Below are 25,392 nucleotides of genomic sequence, written 5' to 3' on the forward strand. Positions count from 1 at the left end.
ATTAAAAATCGGCGAGAAATTCAATCAAACATAGTCATTACTATTATTTTATTAAATCACAAATCACTGATTCATAGTGTAAAAGCAACCCTCTCTTTATTCTTAATTTGTTGTGTATGGGGCTAGGAGCAACTCATCATGGAGATAATGGGTATGAGAGGTTGGATAATCCATTCCCTCCGAACATGACCTGGCACTTGTACTGTTTTTGACTTCAGAGTCCCAACTGGGAGGGCAAGGTGTTGGAGGCAAGGCAGTGATCCTTCATCTATTCTAATAGTTTTTAATATTGGACCCCCTAGTTCGAGTGATTGTAGTTTTCGGAACCACCCCTTTTGGATGTTTAATTCATCACCCTCGAATGACTGGACATAAAGTCGCATCAATTCTGGCAGGTGGCACCCTACAAAACACAATTGATCTTGTGTGAATTTAAACCTTACCAACTCCAACTTGATTAGATTTTCGAGTCTAAAAACCCAATCTGGCACCTTTTTCTCTGGATAACCTCCAAATAAGTAAAGACGCTCAAGGTGTCGAGGAGGACTAGTTAGTGACTCCAATTCAATGATTTCATTGTCTTTGGCAATTATCAACAATGAGCATAGATTGGTCATGCTCTCTATAGCATTGCACAACCCCATTTCATCCTTTCTAACAACATTTTCGATCTTCAAACTCCTCAATTGCTTTAAATTCTTCAGTTCCTCAACAACATCACTTGCATCAACCCAGGCTAATTTTTGTAGGGCCGTTAAATTTGCAACCCCTCTCTTTAATTTCACATCTTCCCTCCTTTTTGTACGCACATTAAGATAACACAGCTTTGTAAGTGAGTAAATCTCCACCGGAAGATCACTCACATTGGTCTCTTTTAGGTCAAGAGTCTCCAGGTTTCGGAGCTTTCCGATGGATTTGGGGATGGTCTCAATGTTGGTATCTCTTAAATTTAAGTATTTCAAGTGGACAAAGTTTCCAATTGTTTCTGGAAGATGACCAAGTGGTATGTTTTCAAAGTGCAGTGTCACCAAGAGCTTGAAATTAGAGAAAAGTGAGTTCACAAAAGTGCTTATCATTTCCTCCTCATCTATAATATCATAAAGAAGGAAAGAACGCAACAAGCTACATTGGTTTCTATCAGCACTTGTTCTCAGATCAGCAAAGTCAACATTTGTGCCAATTGATAAACGTCTACTCCATTTATCAAAACAAAACGGGTTACCTTTCTTCACTTGGCAGAAGTTGAACTCTTCGCATTTCTTGACAATGAAGTCATGCATCAAATCATGAACTCTACACTTTCTAACTCTGCTGTAAATGTTCACATCAGCTACCTTAACCAAGCTCCTAGCAATGAGCTCAGCTAAGTACTCTTCTCCAACTTCTTGTTGAGTTTGGTGCTCTCTGCACTCCACAAACCCTTCAGCTATCCACAAATTGATGAGCCTTGCCCTCTTGATTGCGTATTGCTCGGGAAATAGGCCAAAGTACAAGAGACATGACTTGAGGTGGTAACTAAGATCCTGATAGCTTTCTGACAGTGCCTGATGGTAACCTTTAAGATGAGAATCGTTTGCAAGCTTTGATTGAAGGCTGTTGTACACCGCCTTCCATTCTGAGACTCTTTCTTTCTTGGTTGACAGAAGAGAAGCTATAGCCACAATTGCAAGTGGCACACCATCACACTTTTTTGTGAACTCTTCAGATAGTTTCATCAACTCTTCTGACGGATTCTTGGAACCAGATTGAAATGCCTTCGAATGGAAGAGTCTCAAGGCATTTTTGAGTTCTAGAGGCTTCAATGGGTAGGTATGAACTTTTGCTGACACTTTGCAAGAATCAGCAACACCCATGTATCTTGTTGTAATCATTATCATTCCATTCTTTTTCGGTAATGCCAATTCCACAACTCCCCATAGATCTGTCTCCCAAACATCATCAAGTACTATTAAGTACTTCTTTCCTTCCAAGTATTCTCTTGTATCTTCAATCAAAGCATGAAGGTTCTTGTCCACATTGCTTTCTTTCATATCATGAAAGCTCCGCAGCAAAGTCTTGAACAACTGCACTCCTTTGAGTGAGCGAGATACATCCACCCACCCATAACAATCAAAAGAGTGCTTTTGTTGTTCTTGCTTGTATACATTTCTCACCAGAGTCGTTTTACCTGTTTCAAATCATACATGACGAAAAGGTACGATTAAATATGTATAAAAGCGTCTAAGATAAAATTAAAGAACCATGATTAAAAAAAATTACTTCTAAAAAAGAATTTAATGGAAATAGATTAACAAAAAAAAAACCATTTCTAATTATATAATGGATACACTAAAAATCAACGACCGAATTAATAATATATATTATAATATAAAATACACATAAAAAATAAATAATATAACATATATATTTATACATAAATACATAATAATTAATTTAAAATGTATATTTTTTAGCACTTTTTAACTCTTTAATGCATGTTATTTTTACTTGAATAGTAAAATAGAAAAACTAATTTAAAGATAATAATATAAATCATCAATAAAATAACAACAATAGTTTGTAATTATCATCTATCAGATACAAATATAACCAAATAATGCATATCTAAAATATTCAAATAAAAAATTAGAGAGTAGGTACTTCCTTAATTGTTTACTATTTATTAATATAAAAATGCTATATTATATGAAAAAAAATATATAAATTTGATAAATTGATTAAAAAATTAATAACATCTAATTGTATACGATTTTACCTTTTTATTAATAAAAACATAATATAAAAATACTATATTAATGAGGCAACAATTTACTTCAATATACAATGAGGATATATTTTTATTTAGTGTTCAAACTTTATTAAGACTTTTCTCTTTTTTATTATTATATAGAGTTTTATGTTTCTGTAGCTGTTTTCTTTTTTTTTTCTATTTTTTTCACATTTTTATTAAAAATATAAATGTCAAAATTTTATAAATTTATCAATAAAAATTAAAAAAAGCTTCACGGATAGAGTGATCGACAAGACCCTAGGACATAAAAAAATATGCTTTGTGTTAACAAATTATTATTTTAAAGATGATTTATTTCAAAAAATGGGTACTATACATTTTAGATCTAGAGCTCTAATACTATATCATGATACCAATCATACCAGAAGCTTATTCCGATAGAAAAAGATAAAACTAATAGTTATATTTCTAATACTCCCTAAGCCTCCCATACTTTCCCTGTTCGAAATTCTAATGGTCCTAAGAATTAATAACCTGCAAACTATTTTTTCTATTATCCTTCACAATAATTAGGGAGTTAATACTTATATTGATTTATAAAGTTACACCTATTTTTATTTAATTTTTAAAATTTTAATTTATTCAGTTTAATCTCCCTAATTTAATATTCTAACGTTAGTCTCTATCATTATTTTTACTAAAAAAATCATTAACAATATATTAAGATGCACTAATGGCTATTTTATATATTAGACCTTCTAATGGCTTGCAATTAAAATTTTTTTACCTCAATAATTTGTTCCCTACGAAAAATTTATAATTTTAATCCTAATTTTACTTAAAAACTTTAAAGAATTTTTATGAAGTAAAAAAAATTGTCACAATTTATAATGGTTAGTCTATCTCAAATATATTATTAATAATTCTATAAAAAATTAAATAGGATGAAAAACTAATACGAGTCATAGGTATCAAATTAAAAAAAAATCAAATTGAATAAATCAATTTAAATTTTAAAGACTAGATTAAGACGCAAGTATAATTTCATAAGAGTGTTACGAGGTCAATAAATTTTATGTTTTGTAACTATCAATTGATTATCAATAGTATTTTTAATGGTATGAGATTATATCTAATAGTGTAAAATTACTAATTTTTTTATAATTAAATATTGGTCAGATTTTACCCTAAACTTTCTCATTTTATAATTAGGATGTAATATTTTTGAATGAGGAATGGTAGAGGCAGCAATTTTTGTGATTTGTAGCCATCAAATAGCCATCAATGATGATTTTAATGGTGTAAGATTGGTGTGAGATTTCATCCGATGATTTACTTTTCTTTGCTGGTTACATGACCAGAATTTAACAAAATTGCTTTTTCTTTTTGAATTGGACAGAGAGAAACATAATATAGAAAGTAGAGAGGGAAGCAGAATACCAAGTCCGCCTTCGCCCACCACAGCGATGACTGTGCGACCAGCAGCGCCTTCTGAGAGCCAGTTGGTGAGCTCTTTCTTGGCATGTTCAATCCCCACAAGCTCTTCTTCTTCAGCAAAATTGGCTTGCAGTCGAAGGTAATGCCGTTGCGGTGATGAACTGCGACCGCCGCTTGATTCTGCAGCAGCATTGGAGTCGCCGTACAATTGTCTTGCTTCCTTGAGTCTGTTTATTGACTCTCTGATTTCGCCAATCTCAGATGCAATCTCATGGCGGGGTACACAACTTTTGAGCAAGTCACAAATTTTGCACAGAACCCCAGCAACGGCGTTTCGCCGTCCACGGCGGGGATTGTGGTGGTCGTCATCATCATTGTTGGCCACCTTGTACAAGTAAAGGTCGATCACATCTTGAATGCGGATGGAAACTTGTCTGATTTGAGCAACCCACTCCTTTCTGCTCTGATCAGAGTTCTGTGCCTCCATCTCCGCCTTTGCATCTACATCCCTGAGATATGCTCGCATCAGCCGTAGATCGTTGCTGATGCTTTCGATTTGGCCACGCACGCCACTCAGCAACTTTGCCTCACTTTTGAGTAATGGGATTAGTTTGTCAACAACAAGGTTTACTGCTATTTCTGCCATTTTAGTATTTGGTTTTCGTTAATAACATGTATTTACATACTCACCTCTATATATAGTAGTAGCAGCAGAGAATATGGATAACTTATCCATCATGCATCAAGAAAGGCACATATCTCTTTGTTAAAAGTAATGGAATCATGTGTGATGAGCAAATTAATTAAGGAACATATTCTAACTTGTTCTACATGTTGCTTGCTCTATGCAACAATTATATATCTTGATTCACCCATTCTTAGCTCAATACTTGTTGCTTGCATTCAAAGTTATGCAGTGATCAACATGACGATCATGGTGAATACTCAGATAAAAATAAATTTTATTGTCGCTACTCTGAAGCAAAAATATTTTCAAGTTTCAATAATCTATATGGGGAGTATATTTTTTATTTTTTTTTGGATTGTCCATTTTCAAATTTAGTGAAACTCTTCAAAGAGAATGAAAGAGGGGCTACATTATCCTATGTTATTTATATTCAGTTTGTTCTTCTCTTGGACTTTCAATCCTATTTTAATACTGACCAAAAAAATCTATATGGAGAATATATTTTTGTCGTTTCGAGTTAGACGGTGAAAATGACAAACGGATTGCATTATCTCACAAAAAATAAGATCAGAAACTAAAATAATTTTAAAAAAATAAAATACCGTGATAATGAAACAGAAAGTGAGACTAACATATTAATTTTAAAATGAATATGTATAATCAAATATCCATCTCGTCTCATTTACCTTGGAATTAGTGTCCGTAGTGTGAATATAAGACTAAATCTCGAAAGTGGTCGCTAAAATTGACGTCTTGCACTAAAATCGTTCTTAAGATTCTAATTGCATCAATTACGTTTTTTAAATTAAAAAAGTTGCAACATATTAATCCCTATGGCCCGTTTTCCGTTAACAACGTGCTAACGTAGCTTCATGACGTGCATTTTTGGTGACACGTGTCACCTCATGATTTGGCCATATGTAACGGTATGATGACGTGTCGGTCAGTGACATATGGCATGCTGATGTAGATGGTTATACCACGTGACACAATGTTATTTTGCCATGTGTCAGATTATGCTATGTGTCACAATGTTATTTGTCCACGTATCATCCACTATATCATCATTACATATGCACCAAATTGATTCCTTACTTTACATCAAATGACTCATTTTAGTCTCTAAAATTGAATGGCGTGCACCAAATTAGTTCCTTCATCAGTTTGTTGTCATTATTTTGTAAATTTAAAATTCCCAATATTTTTTGATACACTAATTTTAATTATATTTTTTATTATACAATTTTTTTATAATATTTTTTTAATTATTAATTTAAACTTGTATCATTAGAACACGTGTTAGCTAAATCTAAAATTTTATTATTGCCTCTTGTGTTTATTTGTATTTGTTTTAATATTGTTCAAGTCATAGTTACAATAAGTGCTTATATTAATTAATAGTGTAATATAGGAAAAGGGCGCCTAGCTAAGTTATAGATAAAATGAATTATTATAAATCTATTTTATTAATTTAGTGAGAAGTCAAATATATGGAGAATTGAACATTCTTAAAACGGATGGGAATAATAAATTTATATTAGTTAACAAATGCCTTATCAAGTATTCTTAAAATATTTATTAAGGTGTTCGATAAAAAATTGTATAATTAAAATTAAAATTTTAAAAATATTTTATAAAAGCACTTGTATTTAAATAAATTGTAAAAAAATAAAAATAAAATTAGTGTATTTAAAGATATTAAAAATTTTGAATTTATAAAAAAAAGAGAACAAACTGATGAAGGGACTAATTTGATGTATGACATTCAATTTCAGGGACTAAAATGAATCATTTGATACAAAGTAAGGAACCAATTTGGTGCATATGTAATGATGACATAGTGGATGACTCGTGGACAAATAACATTGTGACACATGACATAATCCGACACGTAGCAAAATAGTATTGTGACACGTGGCATAACCATCTACGTCAGCATGCCACATGTCGCTGACCGACACGTCATCATACCGTTACTCGTGACCAAATCATAAGGTGACATGTATCACCAAAGGTCCACGTCATCAAGCCACATCAGTGCGTCGTTAACAGAAAACGGATCAAGGATTAATATGGTGCAATTTTTTTAATCACAGAGACCTAATTGGTGCAATTGGAATTTTAGGAACGATTTTGGAGCACGACATCAATTTCAGGGACCACTTTGGAGATTTAGTCGTGAATGTAATGATAAAAGTCTACTATAATTATGGTAAAAACATTTGACTACGCTACATCAAAATTAGTAACTAAAATTAACTACTAATATAAAATACATATTAGAATATAAATACACATTAAAAATAAATTAAATTATACATATATTTATATATAAATATATTAATGACTGATTTTAGAAACCAATTTTAATATACAAATAATATTTTTTAAAAATATTGTGTCACATTTTTTTCTTAATCCATATCTGCATGATTTTGTCTTATTGTGTCTTACGAAATTTTTTGAATATAATGCATATCTGCTTAAAATTTTTATCAATGTATTAAGTCTATTAAAAAAAAAAGTTAGAACAAATTTTCAATTTCTTTTCTAGTTTTCTTAAATAAATTAGACCTATCAAAATTAAAACCAAACATAAATAAACATGAACAAAAATATACTTAGTTTCAATCCCAGACTCATTCATTTATATGGCTAAATGCTAATTACTAGTTACTCGTTACTTGGAGAGAATGACACAAGTTGCAAGTTGGGCTAACTCAATAAAAAGAAAAATTGCATACTATTTAATTTGTTTTATTTTATTGCAAGTTTTATTTTCCTAAAGAGTATAATCTATAAATAATTTAGGAATATAATATATTTCTCATTTTTTAAATTAATTTTAAAAATAAATTATATTTATTCAATTCCAATTCTAATTCTAATGCAATATTAGAATTCAATTAATAGATCAAATAAAAATTATTTTGGAAACAAAGCATTATAACAGCTAAAAAAAATATATTAAAGGGTTAGTAAAATTTATTATTATAAGTCTATTTTGGTCCCAAATAATTTTTTCAAAAAATTATGATGCTTCAATAAAAAAATATTCATTTTGGTTTTTGATATTTAATTTTTTTTAGATTAGTTAGTCTTTCTGTTAATAATTTCTCTCAAAAATATATTTATGTGACATGTTAATCACTAATATATCTTTTATTTGATGTTTATAAGTAAAAATAATTTAATTAAAAATCACTAATATTTCTTAGTTTTACACAGAAAATTTACCCAACATATTTAAAAAAAGTAACAAAAAAAATATTAAAAAAAACTAAATAACCCTGACCATTACCTTTAAAAGACATCGAAACTCCCAACAAAAAAAAATTTGTTAATCTTAGTTGATTCTTAACGGATAAATTAATAGTTTAACATGTCATGTAGATTTATTCTGTTAATACAAAAAAAAAATATTGACAAGAGAACTAACCAATTTCATAACAGTAAAGATCACAAAAAAATATATTTTTTATTAAGAGACTCGTTGTTTTTGAGATAATTGTCGTTGTTTAAAACTTTTTATTATTATTTTTTGTTAATAATTAATCAATAACATTTAAAAATATATTATTAAACTATTAAATTAAAACAATTAAACTGATATCTAAAAGTATTGATATAAAAAAGTACTAATTAAAAATAATATGTTCTGCTCGTCAAGATGTTTTGACTTTTTTTCAGTCCAAAAAAGGCAAAAAGCCATCCAGTTTGAAATTGCCCCACTAATTCACTAAAGTCGTTGCCTTTCGAATGGCTGCTAAACTAAGTGTCAAACCTGGTGGTTGTGATTGTGCGTAATGGCCGACATCATCCTATTCTATTATTAGCAACTAGCAACAAAGCCATCATAATAATTGTTTCGGAATATCTTTTACGTTTTTTAAATATAATATAATTATATTTTATCCACATAATCTCAAATTAATATAGATAAAAATAACCAAGTTGGGTTGGTCTAGTGATTAGCTAATTAGTCCGCTTAAGCAAGTGTTGGGGGTTCGAATTCCGCCTTGTGCATGCAGCAATCCATTGGCCAGCGGCAAACCCTTAAATGGAGCTCAGTACCGCGACGGATTAGTCCTTGACCTGCCGGGTTGGGGGATACCGTGGGAAACAAAAAAAAAAAAAATAAAATATAGATAAAAATAAATAATTATGATTAATTTTGAGGGTTAAGCCCTATTTTAGTCCCTAAAATTAGCGAGTTGCACTGATTTGGTCCTGACTTCTCAATTGCTACACTTTGGCCCTCCAGATAAAAGTGCACCAATGTAGTCCCTCTTTAACGTCGTTAGTGAGATAGCTCAAGTCTTACCATGTTAGACATATTAAAACGATGCTGTACACGTTTTGATGCTAAAAGAGTAAAGCACTAAATAATGTCATTTTAGGGTTTGAACAATATCAAAAGGGAGGGATATAATGTTTTAGTATTATTCAAACCCTCAAACGACGTCATTTGGTGCATTCTTTAACGCCAAAACGCATACGACGTCGTTTTAATATGTCTAACGTGACAAGACTTGAGCTACACTATTAATAGTGTTGAATTCCAGCGACGAAAGATATACGAGGAACTATATTGGTGCACTTTTTTGAATCTCGAGGATCAAATTATAACAATTGAAAAGTCAGGGACCAAATTAGTACAACCTGCCAATCTCAGAACCAAAATAGGGTTTAACTCTAATTTTGAATCATAATGTTGTATAAATATTATTATTTTTAGTCATTATTAATTATTATAAATATTTGATTATAAATATAATTTAAAAAAAGCGTAAACAAAAGATATATTTTAATGAGAAAAGATTATACACCAAGTTCTGAAAGCAATAACTTACATACACTGTACTCATAAAAAAAAAAAAAAAAAAAAACTTACATACATTGTATGGATCCTTTTAGAACTGGTCCACTCCCTTCACTTTACTCTCTATAAATAAATGGCTTATTAATGTTGGAGTTCAGATATCTTGCTTTATTCCCAACATATAAACAACATTATTATATCACAGAAACTAATTAATTATTATTAGAATGGGTGAAGCTCCAGTGATTCCTCTTCTTACTCCTTACAAAATGGGCAAATTCAATCTTTCCCATAGGTATGTCATAATAAGAATCTTCTTCTCTTATTAATAATGTGTTTTCTTTTTACTTAGCAAGTTAAGGTTTAACATTAAAATAATATTTTGTAATTTCAGAGTTGTTTTGGCACCGTTGACAAGACAGAGATCTTATGACAATGTTCCACAATCCCATGCTGTATTGTATTACTCCCAGAGAGCTTCTAAGGGAGGCTTTTTGATAACTGAAGCTACTGGAGTCTCTAACACCGCTCAAGGGTATTTCTTTTCTAACTTTATTTTTGACTAATTAAAAATATAAAAACGTTCTTAATTTTTTAAAATATGAGATATTTAAGTCTTTCTGTTCAAAATATACAAGAACAAATTGGTCTTTCGAAAAAACTTAGATATCTCGCGTTTTAGAAAGAAAAAAAGGCTTTTGTTTTTTTAGTTAATCAAAAACTTAAATATATTTGTATATTTAAATATATGAATAATGAATAATAATGGTGAAATGAAGGGCGTTGCACACACCGGGCATATGGACGAAAGAGCAAGTAGAAGCATGGAAACCCATTGTGGATGCTGTTCATGCCAAAGGTGCAACATTCTTTTGTCAGCTTTGGCATGTTGGAAGGGTATCAAGTTCAGGTACTTTCCTCATTTTAACTTTCTGTCTAAAAATTTTCTTACCCACCTTCTTAGACTAACATTAATTAACTTGGGCATGTATGTATGATGTATCTACTTTCTAGTGTGTGTTTTGATTACAGTTTGTAGACGGGAGTTTGCATAAAATTTATTTTGCAAACTTGATTTTGATCAAAAGTAAGTTTGTGTTAAAAGTGATTTATGTTTGTTAATTTTTGTATCAAAATAAATTATAGTAAAATAAATGTTGTTTGGCTTGTACCATTTAAAATCACTTTTAGATAAAAAATTACTAAAATGGACATCAACTTAAAATATAGTATACGAGAATTACAATTATAAAAGAGAGTACTGAAAATAATAAAAAAAATTAAATATTTACTTTATAGTGATTGAAACAAATTTAAAAGTTATTGATGATCTTTTTATATAATATATTTTTAGTATTTTTAATACTCTTTTTTAGTATGTTATAATTTTTTACTATTATTATTATTTACAGTTAATTTTTTATTTAATTTACTTTATCTAATAGAATCAATAAATCATATTATAAAAAGATAATAACAAACATAATACACAAAAATTACAATTATAAAAGTGTATAATGTCAAACAATAACATATATAAAGGATAAAGTTGGTAAAAGGTAAATAAATGGTTAATATCTATGGCCAAAAGCCCGTTAAGAAAATGCAGAAGCTAAAATAGTTGCTTCTTGTAAACGTAGTTTTGGCAGCAAAATCACTTATGCGTTCAAGAGAAAAAAATTTGCCAAACCAAAAATTGAAACTTTCAAGAAATTTAAACGTGCTTCTGCCATTCCAACGGATTTCCCAAACACACCCCTAACCTTCTAGAGATAGCTGAACTTATTAAGTTTGAAATGCCTAAGGAGATGTGAGAACTGTGTCTTTTATTAAAGGTTTCATTTTTGTATAAAAGATATGGTGATATTATGTAATTACACATGCTATATGTATAAAATTATAAATATTATCTTATATGCGGTAATTTTAGATATTATTTTTTTAATATTATTGTTACAAAAATAATTTATTCACCAAGTTTTTCTTCTCATATATTTTTAACAAAAATGTTAAATGTGCAAAATTAGTTATCAATGTAAAATATATATTAAAATATAAAATATACGTTAAAATAAATTAAACTACAAATATATATTTATACACAAATAAACTGAAAGTTAATTTTGATGTACGCTTAATATTTTTAACTATAATGTCTCTGTTTTTCTCAATGTATATCATTCTCTGCTCACAAAATAAACAAATAAACATAACAATCCGTCATTTTGTTGTGTAATTTTGGCAATTACAGCTTATCAACCAAATGGAGAGGCTCCAATTTCTTCAACAGACAAGCCCCTCAAACCACAATTTCGTAATGATGGTAATGAAGCTCAGTACACACCACCAAGGCGTCTTAGGACCGATGAAATCCCTCATATTGTTAATGACTTCAGACTTGCTGCAAGGAATGCTATAGAAGCAGGTAATTTAGTTTAAAGCGATTATTCATGTGAAAATATTTTTATGTAAAAATAATAGTTAAAAGTCGTCAATTAATTAGGGGTGAATGCGGATCGGATATGGTCAAAATTTCGATCCGATCCACACTAAAATCATCGGATCGGATCCAATATCCGCAATTTTTAAGGTTGGATAAGATCGGATATCGGATATATTTTATTTTTATTAAAAAATATCAATAAAATTTATTTTTTCTATTCTTTTAAATATATTTACTCTTAAAATAATATTAAAATACTTTTCTTAAATAATAAATTAAAATAATACAACATATATGATAATTATTAGTTGAAATAAAACATAAAAAAAAATTTACTTATTTATTTCTTTATTTTTGCGGAGACGCGAATATGCAGATACCAACACAAAATTCGCAATCCAATCCGATTCGAAAGCCTTGCGAATCGGATCTATATCCGCAATTTTTGAATCGGATTCGGATAAATACCGCTGATATGCGGATCAGATCGAATCCATGAGCACCCCTACAATTAATTTAATAATTGATATCATATTTTTCAAGACAAACATGAACATGCTATGCAATGGAAACTCACATAGTTAGATGATTTGATAAGTCTAATTAGATTATCGTCTAAGTTCTCAATTATGAACTTAACATGAAGACAAATGGACGTGAAGGTTCACCTTATAAATTAGTCCAATAATAAGTGCAATGTTTTCATGCTGATGTAAATTGTAGGGTTTGATGGGGTTGAAATCCATGGAGCACATGGGTATTTGCTAGAGCAATTCATGAAAGACCAAGTGAATGACCGTACAGACGAATATGGCGGATCTCTGGAGAACCGTTGTCGATTCACGTTGGAAGTTCTCGAGGCCATTGTAAACGAGATAGGTGCAGACAGAGTTGGAATTAGGCTCTCACCTTTTGCAGACTTTGCAGATAGTGAAGATTCCAACCCAAAGAAACTTGGACTCTACATTGTTAATGAATTAAACAAATACAACATTCTATATTGTCACATGGTAGAACCAAGAATGAAGAATGTGCTTGAAATAAGTACTCAATGTCCACACAGCTTGGTGCCAATGAGAAAGGCCTTCAATGGCACTTTCATTGCTGCTGGAGGCTATGATCAACAAGGTGGGATTGATGCAATTGCTCAAAATAGAGCAGATCTTGTTGCTTATGGCCGTCTGTTCTTGGCTAATCCAGATTTGCCAGAGAGGTTTGCAATTAATGATGCTCCTCTCAACAAGTATAATAGAGAGACATTCTACACTCCTGATCCTGTTGTTGGTTATACTGACTATCCATTTCTTCAGTAGAATGTATAGCTAGAAATTCGCTTATTATCGTCGGATTTAATTATTTTCGAATAAATTGACAAATTAGTTAAATTTCGAAAAAAAAAAAAACAAGATTTTTTATATTTTTCACAGGCTGTTTCTATAGATGCACCTCTTTCTCAAGTCAGAGAGAAGTTTATGTTATGTTGGAGTTGAAACTCATTTTGGCCCTGAAAATTTTCGACCGGGCTTCAATTTCGACCCCCAAATTTATAGTTACCCTATTAACACTCTCAAATATTAGATTGTGACCCACGTTTGCCCATGTAGCTATCTCCATTAATGGAGATCTGATATGGCACGTTAAGTTGACAGAATGTGTATTTACGTGGCACCCAACTTGCTAGAATGGATGTGTGATGAGTAAATGACGTGGCAAAAGTTGAATGAACTCAATTTCTCAAGCAAAGTCTTAAACATATTGGAAAAAGAGGGCTGCAAATTGAGTTCATTCAACTTTTGCCACGTCATTCACTCAGCACACATCCTTCTAGCAAGTTGAGTGCCACGTGGATACACACTCTGTCAACTTAACTTGCCACATCAAATCTCTGTTAACGGAGATAGCTACAGAGGCAAGCGTGGGGCACAATCCAATATTTGGAGGTGTTAATTGGGTAACTATAAATTTGGGGGTCGAAATTGAGGCTAGTCGAAAATTTCAGGGGCAATATGGGTTTCAACTCTGTTATGTTGTGTAATGACTAATGAGTAATGATGTCAATAAAGAAGAGAAGACCACTGAATTTGTTATTGGATTTTTAGTATGTATATAATATTTTTGCAGTAAAAATAAGGAAGACAACCCAATCCTATTTGCCATTATTTGATAAGAATTATTTAAAATATTCCTTATGCACAGATTCAAAACAAATACATCAAACTAGAATAAATAATTAAGAAAGCAATAAAACCTCTACATGAAGAAAATTCTTCAGTTGTGCCATAGTTGCATATTATGCAATACATTAATTAATTAGTTGCTCCGCAAAATCTTCTAATCTGACCCTCATCACCAGTTTTAACTCCAATACTTGTGAGCTTCAAAAATGACTGGCCCCAACTCTCAAAGAAAAGTTGTTGATCATTTGCCAAATCCTCAACTAGCTTCCTTGTTCTGCCATCAATCAACAATGCAGAATCAGATGGGAACAACCCTTTGTTGTTCATAAGGTTCCTGTAGTATTGGTTGTCAAACACCAATGATGTTTCAGGATCATTGTTCACTGTCACTGAAGGGCTTACACCTGTTGGACACTGTTGAATAAGATCATTGGCATAGTTACTGTCAAGGGTTTTGTCAATCAGGGTAAATTTTCCATTGGAGGTTTCTTGGAACCGACTTCGAATGGAGCTGCAATGAGCTGCTCCAATGGTGTGAGCTCCTGCAAGCGCAAAGCGAAAGCGTTTTTAACATGTATTTTATACAGATAACTGATTTAGTGATTTTTTTTTTGTATACATCGAGCATGGCTATTATTTGTCACTAGAAACTTCAGTTATTGCATTAAAAAATGTAGAGAACTTGATAAACAATAGTGGGCCAAAATAGTTAATGCATTGAGGGATAAATGGTACTGAGCAGACAAAATTCTAAGATGATTCATTATAATGCAATGGTTTATACTTTATACTTTATAGTTAAAATAAGTTGGGTTTGAAAATTCAAAGCTACTATATATAATGGAAAACATGCATGGTACCAACTGGAAAGGAGTGATTCTAATAAATGTGGTGTGTTGTTTCTCATCTGCAACTCTACAAGGCATTAATATTTCAATTCTTTCTACCTAACCAAAGTAACTATAGTTGTAAATTATATATGAAAGAGAAGTAGCAGAGAAAATAGAAATTGAAAATGCACCTGAAAGAACAAGTAGATCAATTAAGGACAATCCTTTAGTGGAGAAGAGATTAATCATCTGATCCATAGTGAAACTTGTGTCCACAATATTGGGTCTGACATTGGAAACAACTGAGACCACTCCATCTCTTCTACCTGTGGGAATTGGAATCATAGGTCCACCTGTCTGTGTTCTCAAAATAATGAATCATTAATTAGCAATAATAATAATATTGTAATGAAGATATAATAAGCACTTACAATTGCAACAGCATCTCTAGCAGCCAGAGCAATTATGTCAGCACAAGAAACTGTTTGAGGACACAACATCTCAAGGTCCCTTTTTGCCAAATCTATAACTGAAAGTCCTCCAATGGATCTATTTGCAGGATCACTAAGCTCTGTATTATTCCCTCTTAGCATCAAAGATGCATCACATCCCTGCAATTATATATACCATAAATAATTCTTCTACTTCTATGTCATAGTAAAGATGGTTGGTAAGTTTTTTACGTTAAATAAATTTGTAAAGTTGAAATATCGCTTTGGAGACTTAATTACATTTTTTTATAAAAATATAGCTAATTAATTAAAATGTTTGAAACCAATGAGTTATAACTCAAATGACATAATCTCTTCATACTCATCTAAGAGGTCACGGGTTCGAGTCTCCTATCTTTAGTAAAAATAAATAAATAAATAAAATGTTTGAAATTACAAGGATGTTATTGAAAATTAGGTCAAATAAATTAATTAAATAAATTAAAAAACATGTCGATGTGACCACTTCAACTCATAATAACATAAATAGAACCTCATTAGCTGCAAAATTACTTGGAATTCCATCATTGCATTAAATAATAATGAAGAAAATAAAAGGAACGGATTGCTAGGAAGCTTCTCTTCCAAATAGGGGTACTAAAATATGATTGCCACAAGGCATAGTTATTTTAACTTTTAAGTAGTTCATCACTTATTCCTCTTAATTAATTAAAAAGAAAAAATAAATTAAAGTATATAGGAGAGCTAGCTATATAAGTATATATAGTATATATCTTTGACCTAAACTCTAACCAAATAAATGAATTAGTTAGACTCAGTGATTCTTTTTGTAATTAAGTTTAAATTTTGGAGTGATTTAAATTAAATTAAAGAGTAAAGTGACAAATAAATCCTTGAGATTGTTTCGGATTAGATTAGTCTCTAAAAAAAATACTAATAAAGTGTTTTAGGATAATAAACATGGACAAATTGATTTAAATTAAGACATTTTATTTTAATCATAGAGACTAATTTAAATATAGTATATTATGGTATTCTAAAAAAATTTATTAATACTTTTTTTTAGAGATTAATCTGTCCAAAATATAAATTGATATATATTTATTTGTCACTTTCCTCTAAATTAAAAGAGTAAAATCAAGTCTATTTTACTTACTAATTCACTAACCTCTACAAAACAATCATGGAAAAGCAAGCGAAGAAGCTTTCCAGGAATTGAAGCATCAGAAGAAGAGGAAGAGGTGACTGCATTTCTCACAACAAACTCTACACCTGGACATGAATTTCCATAGAAATTGAAGAAGAGGCTACCACCTCCTGAAACAGATCCAACTAAAAACAACACCACTATAAAAAGTGAAGACACGGCAATAATAACATTGGTTAACACCACTGCTCTTGTTGTCTCCATAGACTTATTTTATTTGTGGTACAACTTGTGCACAGAATAGAGTGTCTCACTTGATAAAGAGATGCAATCATACAACAGAATCTGTCAAGGAGGTTGATGATTCTATTTAAGGCTACATTTATTGTGGTTTGGATCAACTTTGTGACATACAGTTCCCATTTGGTCATGCACTAATGCATTTTCAGCTTTACCATTATTTAACCAACTTGGATTTTTCAAGTGGCAGTTAACTTGTCTGTTTAATTAGATTGTGTAAATCGATCGGATCAAATCGGATCTAATAATGATAATATAGATAATTGGGTTTATTATTGTTACTATAATAAACCGATTTTGTTCTGGTTTATTAAAAAATAAATTATTAACTGATTTAATAAAGATGTCCAATAATATCATGACACATATAAACGTCTTTAAAAAAAAAAAAGACATTTTTAATGTCTTTATCGAAGTGACCTCTTTATTTATTAATGTATTTATGTTATTTATCCTAAAAATTTAAATAATTGTTTTTACAAATTTAAAGTTAAGTTGCGTGAGCTATTGGTTGAAGAGGAGGCATTGGCACAACTCCAAGCAGAGTTAGGCAAAATTGTAAGGTATCATTGCTTAGCTTTCATCCTTGTTCTAAGTTAATTGACATACACTACCAGAAACACGAACGTTACCAAAAAAAAGATACCCACGAACTAAAAAGAGTGGCAAATTTATATGATCATGGTAATCACTTGCAACGTCTTGTATTTCCGTTGTCAAATGTTGTGAAAATTTTTAACAATTTTGTTTATTCGTGGCTAACTTGAGATGAGTTCTACAATGACCACAGATTCAATGATTACCGTGGCAAAATCGAACCATTTTCACTTTCAAATTCTACGTTTAATTTGGTTTTGTCCTCCATCCCTCTCAAAATATTTTTATGCAGTTTATACTTTTTCAAAATTTAAACTGTAACTTAAGGTAAATTCAATTTATCAGGTGCAGGCTTTTCCAATTCTTCAATTGTTGAATTCTTCTCCCTCCTTTTGAGTGCTGCCATGAAAAATTAATAAAGTATGTTAATGGTTTAATTTTAGATGTTGTTGATGATATGCAATTTTCTCATTTCGTATGATCCTTAAATTTGGTTATGTGTTTTTTTTTATTTAGTATTAGCTATGCGCTGATTTGATTAATTTTTCCTTTTTGATTTAATAGTAGTTTTTTAACGTGGTTGTATTATTCATTAATTATTACTAAATCAGATTGTAATGTAACCAAAAAAACTAAATTATATACATACAATTTCAATATTTATATTTTTTAGTTGTTATATTTTTTTGTGCGTGTTTTTTTTGGTCAGTTTCAGTGTCCAATTTTATCGTATGTATTATTTAGAGACTTTGGTGATAGAATAAAATGATTCAATTGAAAATAAATGTTAAAATTATAAAAAGAGTACTTATAAAAAGAGTACATATTTATCTTTGATAAAATAGTTCTAACTAATTTTGGAAAGTAAAAGATACTAACTATGATTGATTGAAATAATAACTAATTTAATTATTCATTATTTAATTACTCACTATTAATTTATGGCAATATTAATAAACAGAATTTTAACTTTTAAAATTTAGAATATTAGTTTTATACCTAAATTTTATTAATTTAATTTAAAAAATAAATTAAAATTATTTTTATGGGAGTTCATTTTTTAATTATGTACACTTTTTTTTTTTTCAATTTAAAGGTATCAAATTCTTAAGTTTTAAGTTTATTTATTTTAATTTTTACTGATGCCATTTTTTTTTTAAATTCAACGAGTAAAAATTCTAAATTCTAATTAGTATGTGAAATTTTTGAAATATAGTTTAAAGTTATAAATTTTACAATTTGATATTTTTTTATTAAAATTAAATTTTACTCTAAATTAAAAAGTTACAGTTACTTCACTAAACAAAATTCAAATTAACATGTCTAATAAGATGAATGAAATTTTGAGCAGCAATGTTAAGCGCAACTTTTATTAAGTAGCCCACTCACCCAGTCTTAACAATAACTCCTTCCCACTGTTCCCAAAATTCCTATTTGTTAGCTTCTGCAATTGATTAAGTTTGATAACATGCAGCTAACCCCTTTTACTAATAACATTTTCTTCCGTTTCTACAGATCGTAATTTTTTAACTCCTGCACTCAGATCAATTCAGCTAACTTTCAGAGCAATTCGCTTAAGACGTTCCTGTTTAGGTTTTGTGAAAGAGCAGGGTCCATGATTTGCGGTTCGAGTACCGTCAGTTTGAGTCGCCGAAGAAGCAAGCAAAATCGGTGGAATCAGAATTCTATCTGTAAACCCGAATCGCGAAGAAGATTTTCATGATATCATTTTGTTTTTTATATTTCTTTTAGTCAACAATGAAAGTTAGTTTTAGACTTTTTTTTTTTTTATTCCAACGTGCATTCTTTCTTTTGTTTCTGGTTGTAGATAGATGCAACTGACAATTGAAGGCCGCAAAGCAGTTGCAAATTACATCCGAGAAGTAAGTATTGTACCTTAATTTTTTTATCATCTTTGAAGGAGTCAAATCATGGCCTATTAATTTTTTAGTTTAATTCTTGATCTCTATGTTGCTTAACAGATTTGATTGGAGTACACAAAGCAACTGGAGTATCGACAGGGTGTATAATTCAGTGGTGTATAATTTAGTGGCCGAAGTTATGTGTATTTTTTACTATTTACCTAGAAATATTTTTGCATGTGGATTATCTGTGTAACAAGAAATGGAGAGCTTGATAAATTCATTATTTTGGTACTTTCAAGATTTGTATCATTTTAGCAAAGTTTGATATTTATTTTGTAATAGTTTTATTTGAATATTTTTTTAACATTAAATCCATTAATCTAGGATATTTGCTTTTTAATACTAAGTATTTGTTAATTTTATATTTTTATACTATAGATAATACATATAGGAATGTGATTAATTTTTTTAATATTATATAATGTAATTTTATATTAAAGAGCATTTTTATTATGATATTTTTTTTTAATTTAACTTCTATCGTTAGCCACGAAAAAAAGTGTGGCAAAAAAGTCTGGCTTGGTCAATTTTGTCACAGGTAAAGTATGTTTTATTTTGTCACGGAAAAGAGTGTATCTAAACGTGTTAAAATTGTGGTTAACAAAATGTCTCCACGGATGTTAAAACCGTGGCTATTGGAGTAAAAGGCGTGGCTAACTAAAAACGCGTTGCCCTCTTTAGCCACAGATGTTCATTTGTTGCAAAAGCATAATTGCCATAGTTTTTTTGGAATTTAGCCACAAATTTTTTCATGGCTAAACTTCTTCTTTTTGGTAGTGTATAGATAGATTAAAAGCAAGCAATATGAGTTATAATTTATACAATTTATATGCATGTTTAGTTCAGTTATGTTAGTTTAGGTTGAGATTATTGTTAGTAAAAGAAGTTTTTTTTAGTGTGGTTAGAATTTAGGGCAATTTACCAAATTAAAATGATTGGATGTAAGCTTTACCAAATTACAACAATTGGAATTTGGTTACCATTTTGCGTTGAATCAATTTATATAGAAACCGTGGGAGCCAACCACGGATTCCAAATGCACATAAACCGTGGGAGGTAGGGAGGTTTTATGATCAAACCATTTTGTATGTAAACCGTGGTAGGCAGCCACGGTTTACGTGAAGAGAATGTGAAGCATAAACCGTGGTAGGCAGCCACGGTTTATGAGTAAATGCTTTCGAACATAAACCACTAGAGGCAGCCACGGTTTATGAGTGAGTAGTATAAATAGCAAAGCCGTGGCTGGTGAGGGCGGATCATTTGTGAGTTTTGTGAGTGAGGGGAAGGTTGGTGGGTGAGAGAGGAAAAAAAATTTTTTTTTGTTAAGTTGCTGGTTTGAGAAGTTGAACCGGTTTAGTGGAGAACCGATGGAAGAAGAAGACCGGATGTACCGGTTAAACCGCGTTGCGCATGTGGCTGGATTTATCGACCAAGAGGTTGGTTAAACCGGCTTTTTATTATTATTTTTTGTTTAATGTTCTTATCATTAATGGTAAATGTTAAATTAATATTTTAACAGTTATAATAGAATTTTTTGCTGTTATCATGATAGTGAGTATTTTATATTTATTGAATTTGTAATTTATATTGTTGGCAGAAATAATTTTTTAGGTTTACGTGTTAGTAGTATTGTTAGTGTTATTTTCTCTATTGTTGTTATGCTTAGGGTTTTTTATTGATATTACTGTAAATTGTTGCTATTGTTGTCTGTTGAGAGTTCGCTATCTTTCTTTTTACAGCCTGCTAGGGTTATTAGTGGTGTGAGAAGACAATAGAATATGCCTTTACACGAGCGTATCATACCGTATCTAGAGACGGCGGGCTTATATCACTTGGCTAGGCTGAACAGTCAGTGGTTCTGGGTTGATGAGCCTCTACTTAGCGCATTCATTGAGAGGTGGCGTCCTGAGACCCACACATTTCACATGCCCTTTGGGGAGTGTACGGTCACCTTGGAGGACGTGGCCTATCAGCTGGGTTTACCGATTGATGGTGAGCCTGTGAGTGGGTGCCTTAGTGAGTTTGAGAATTTCATGGAAAATGGAAGACCGGCATGGGTGTGGTTCCGTGAGCTGTTTGGGGAGTTACCTCCGCAGAATAAAGTGAAGCAGATGACAGTGTGCTACACATGGTTCCATGAGCGGTTTCGGGTTTTGCTTTCCAAACCTTCCGGTAACTGGGTTTGAAGCCGTAATCAGCTTCAGTCGCTTGTTGCAAGACCTTGATCGGTACTGCAGCATCCGCACTAACCAACGGAAAAATCCTCGCACATATAACGTGGTAATCAAGCTGACGGTGATCACTGGAAACAGATGTTGCTAAGCAAGTGTGCGGACCGTTGTACCTCCTAACCTCCCAAGTTCCCTTCCGTGCACGGAGCGAAATCCGAATCAGCCAACTACAACTTTTGCCGAAATCCTTGCACCTTCCATGATACTTCAAATGGTCCGATTCCATCACTCGGTACTCAACACCTCGACGGATGCTGTAGTCCTTCACACTAAGAACAGCTTCTTCTTTACTCTGGAAGGATTGCCCAATCTGAAATTCGGTTGACGAACCACCTACTGTAGCAACTCCGGCCGTATGTTCACCCAGAGCCTCCAAGTTTAACGTCGAGAAGTGTGGAGGGTAATGCTGTGTGCCGGAACTTGAAGGACCTTCTTGTGCTTGTGGATTGGCACCGGTGTCATCGTCGCTGTCCCCAAATATATTTACAGGCTCCTCGCCAGAGTCATCGTCCCGCATTGCATTCTCTACTCGATCAGGTACCCCGATTTCTTGATGTTCATCATCTGTGGCACGACCTGATTCCCCCAGAAATGCCTGTTGCAGGACCCCTTCATTAGGGGAACGTGCAGTTGGAACTGCAACCGCTGGTACCAGATCAGCCGCAAAAGAAGGAGAGGCAACCTGCGGAACAGAAAACCGGTTTGCTGGCGCCGAGCAAGACGCACCGCCAGCGGCAGTCGAGCTATGAACAGGATTCGATGCCCCAGAACTATCCAGAGTTACCTCCAACTTCGCATACAACTCGTGTATTCTGAGCTCAGGAAAACTCCTCACGCAATGAAATAGAACCCTAATATCTTCGTCAGCCCCTAACACGAATGTATCATACATCACACCGCTGGAAACTACAGCGATGGGAATCTTGTAGAAGATCTTCTTCACAACCTTGCTCCCAAAAACTCCAAGCTTCTGCAAGATGGTGCTCTTCAAATCTGACAAACTGTTTGACGAACTAACAAATACACTCAACGGTTCTCTATCAGTGAACTTCACACCATATTTTTTGCTTTTTTTAATTTTTCCAGAGCAATGCACTAAGACAAGAACACTCTCTCCCTCACTTGACATTGTGATAATGATCTCCTCAGCAACTACATTCTCACTCGAATATATATAGATTTTCATTATACATAAACCGTGCTAGGTTACAAGGTTTTATGATCATTGAATGCCCTTCATAAACCGTGGTTGCCAGCCACGGTTTATGCTTTTTCTTCTTCATAAACCGTGGCTACCACCAGCGGTTTCTGCTTTTCATTAATAAAGTGTAAACCGTGGCTGCCTACCACGGTTTACATTGTGCATTTCCAACTCATAAAACCCTGCTGCCTCCCACGGTTTATGTGCATCTGGAATCCGTGGTTGGCTCCCACGGTTTCTATATAAATTGATTCAACGCAAAATGGTAACCAAATTCCAAATGTTGTAATTTGGTAAAGCTTTCATCCAATCATTTTATTTTGGAAAATTGCCCTAGAATTTATTTAGAAATTTACACTTTTTTTATGTGAAAATTATATGCACGCATGTTTAGTTTATTTTTAGTGTTAAAGAGTTATTATATTCCTAGTAAAAAATATGCTAGAGTGGTAAAAAGTTTATGCCTATGTGGGTAGAGTTGATTATTGTAATTAAAAAATTTATTTGAATTATACTCCTATTATTGTTTATTTTCTTAAACATAATCTTTAACATGTCTTTGTTTCAAGAGGAATAAGAATTTACTTGAACATTAGTACCTTATCTTGAGGAGGTAGGTTATGTTCCGTCTATATCAAAATCAGCCATTAGTATAAAATATATATTAGAATATAAATATATATTAAAAATAAATTAAATTATACATATATTTATATATAAATATATTGGTGATTAATTTTAATGGCTGATTTTAACGTACAAATAGTATTTTTCTTCTTTTATATAGGTTGACATGCATAGCTGTCATATATATGCCAAGGAATTCGCCCAATAATTCAAAGGAGCAAAACTCTTATGTCACCAGATTTTGTTCTTCCCATGCGACTAGATCTCGCCAAAAAACTATAGAGGTGAATACGAAGACGAATGACTATTTTGGCCTTTGGCTCGTATTATACCTAAAATAAAGTAAACATCCCAAACTGCTTTTTGTCTATTTTTTTCAAAAAATAATGTGATCTCCGTAAAATAAAAGAGACATTTTGGCTCATAACAAATTTATTTTAGAATAACACAAGCCTTCTGTTAAAAAATATTAAATAGTAACAGGAACTAATTTTGTAAAATTCTTTCACTAGTAGTAATAAAGTACTTAAGTGAAAAATAATAATTATCAGAAGTGATGTGACAAAAAGAAAAAGTAATTATAATACGAAAATCTTTAAAAAAAATTAACATCGTACAAAAAATAAGAGAAGAGAATGATGAGGTTAAAAGTGTTACTTTCAGTGTTCATGATAGTAAAGGAGATAATAATCATATCAAGATATGACTACATAATTAAAATAGCAGAAATAGAAATTATAACGATAATAATGAGAAAGACAGTGATAGTGGTGATAGTAATTGATTTTATTATAAAATTTTTTTTGGTGATTTAAAACCCAAACAAATTATAAATAAAAGTCTCACAATACTAATTTTTATTACCTTTTTAATAGAAAGATTGTATTGTCGCGAAATAATTTTGTTAAAAACCAAAATATATATATTCTTTTAATAGGAATTGCCTTCTCCTTCAAGAAAATAAACCAGTATTGAATTGAATTGGGTATTTATTTAAAAAACAGTAAAATGATAAATAAACTCTTAAAAATTTTATATTTTAGACATTAATTTTTAAAAAAAATACCAATAAAATATGTTAGAATAACAAACGTGAACAACTTAATTTAAATTAATAAGATATTCTACACTAATTATTGGAGATAATTTGAAAATAGTGTGTCCATATGATATGCACATACACTTATCTCCACCTTACCTAGCTCATTTTCCTTGATCATCAAGTTTATTATAATTCCTCTCTTAATCTCCAACAACATCAAAAACATAGAATTCTCTAGAGGTGTTCATGAATCGGATTCAATCCGCATATTCGTGGTGTTTATCCGAATCCGATTCAAAAATTGCGGATATAACTCTGATCCGCAAAGTTATCGGATCGGATTGGATCCGCACATTAATATGATCGAATTGCAGATTTTGTGTAGGTATCCGCATATCCGCATATTAGCAAAAATAAAGAAATAAATAAGTAAATATTCTTTTTATATTTTATTTCAACTAATAATTATCATATATGTTGTATTATTTTATTTTTTTTTGGTGATGTATTATTTTAATTTATTATTTAAAAAAATATGTTTAATATTATTTTAAGAGTAAACATATTTAAAAGAATAGAAAAAATGAATTTTATTGATTTTTTTAATAAAAATAAGCATTTAAAAATAATTTTGTGTTTTGCGGATATATCCGATATCCAATCCATAAATGTGTGAATCGAATCCGATCCGATGATTTTAGTGCGAATCGAATTAAAATTTTGGTCATTTTCGATCCGTGTT

The 25,392-nt window shown here is 31.2% G+C and overlaps 4 protein-coding genes across 4 annotated transcripts; 1 reads left to right on the top strand and 3 right to left on the bottom strand.

Moving 5' to 3' along the window:
* Window positions 1–4,831, bottom strand: LOC107605446 (disease resistance protein RPM1-like). The gene is made up of 2 exons (XM_016307327.3): window positions 4,172–4,831; window positions 1–2,167 (listed from the first exon to the last, which is right to left on the bottom strand). The coding sequence occupies exons 1-2, from the start codon at window positions 4,812–4,814 to the stop codon at window positions 123–125; spliced, it is 2,688 nt and encodes an 895-aa protein (XP_016162813.1). The 5' UTR covers window positions 4,815–4,831; the 3' UTR covers window positions 1–122.
* Window positions 4,832–9,665: 4,834 nt separating this feature from the next.
* Window positions 9,666–13,545, top strand: LOC107605447 (12-oxophytodienoate reductase 1). Its single transcript, XM_016307328.3, has 5 exons — window positions 9,666–9,973; window positions 10,073–10,213; window positions 10,458–10,588; window positions 11,930–12,103; window positions 12,845–13,545. The coding sequence occupies exons 1-5, from the start codon at window positions 9,906–9,908 to the stop codon at window positions 13,432–13,434; spliced, it is 1,104 nt and encodes a 367-aa protein (XP_016162814.1). The 5' UTR covers window positions 9,666–9,905; the 3' UTR covers window positions 13,435–13,545.
* A 710-nt stretch (window positions 13,546–14,255) lies between these two features.
* On the bottom strand, window positions 14,256–17,085 carry LOC107605448 (peroxidase 46). The gene is made up of 4 exons (XM_016307330.3): window positions 16,749–17,085; window positions 15,560–15,739; window positions 15,320–15,485; window positions 14,256–14,840 (listed from the first exon to the last, which is right to left on the bottom strand). The coding sequence occupies exons 1-4, from the start codon at window positions 16,989–16,991 to the stop codon at window positions 14,428–14,430; spliced, it is 1,002 nt and encodes a 333-aa protein (XP_016162816.1). The 5' UTR covers window positions 16,992–17,085; the 3' UTR covers window positions 14,256–14,427.
* A 4,495-nt stretch (window positions 17,086–21,580) lies between these two features.
* Window positions 21,581–22,909, bottom strand: LOC148563101 (uncharacterized). Its single transcript, XM_088491168.1, has one exon. The coding sequence runs from the start codon at window positions 22,907–22,909 to the stop codon at window positions 21,581–21,583; it is 1,329 nt and encodes a 442-aa protein (XP_088347294.1).
* Window positions 22,910–25,392: the final 2,483 nt, after the last annotated feature.

This window comes from Arachis ipaensis, chromosome B6 (assembly GCF_059453495.1).
Source record: "Arachis ipaensis isolate K30076 ecotype BB chromosome B6, ASM5945349v1, whole genome shotgun sequence".
Lineage (NCBI taxonomy): Eukaryota > Viridiplantae > Streptophyta > Magnoliopsida > Fabales > Fabaceae > Arachis > Arachis ipaensis.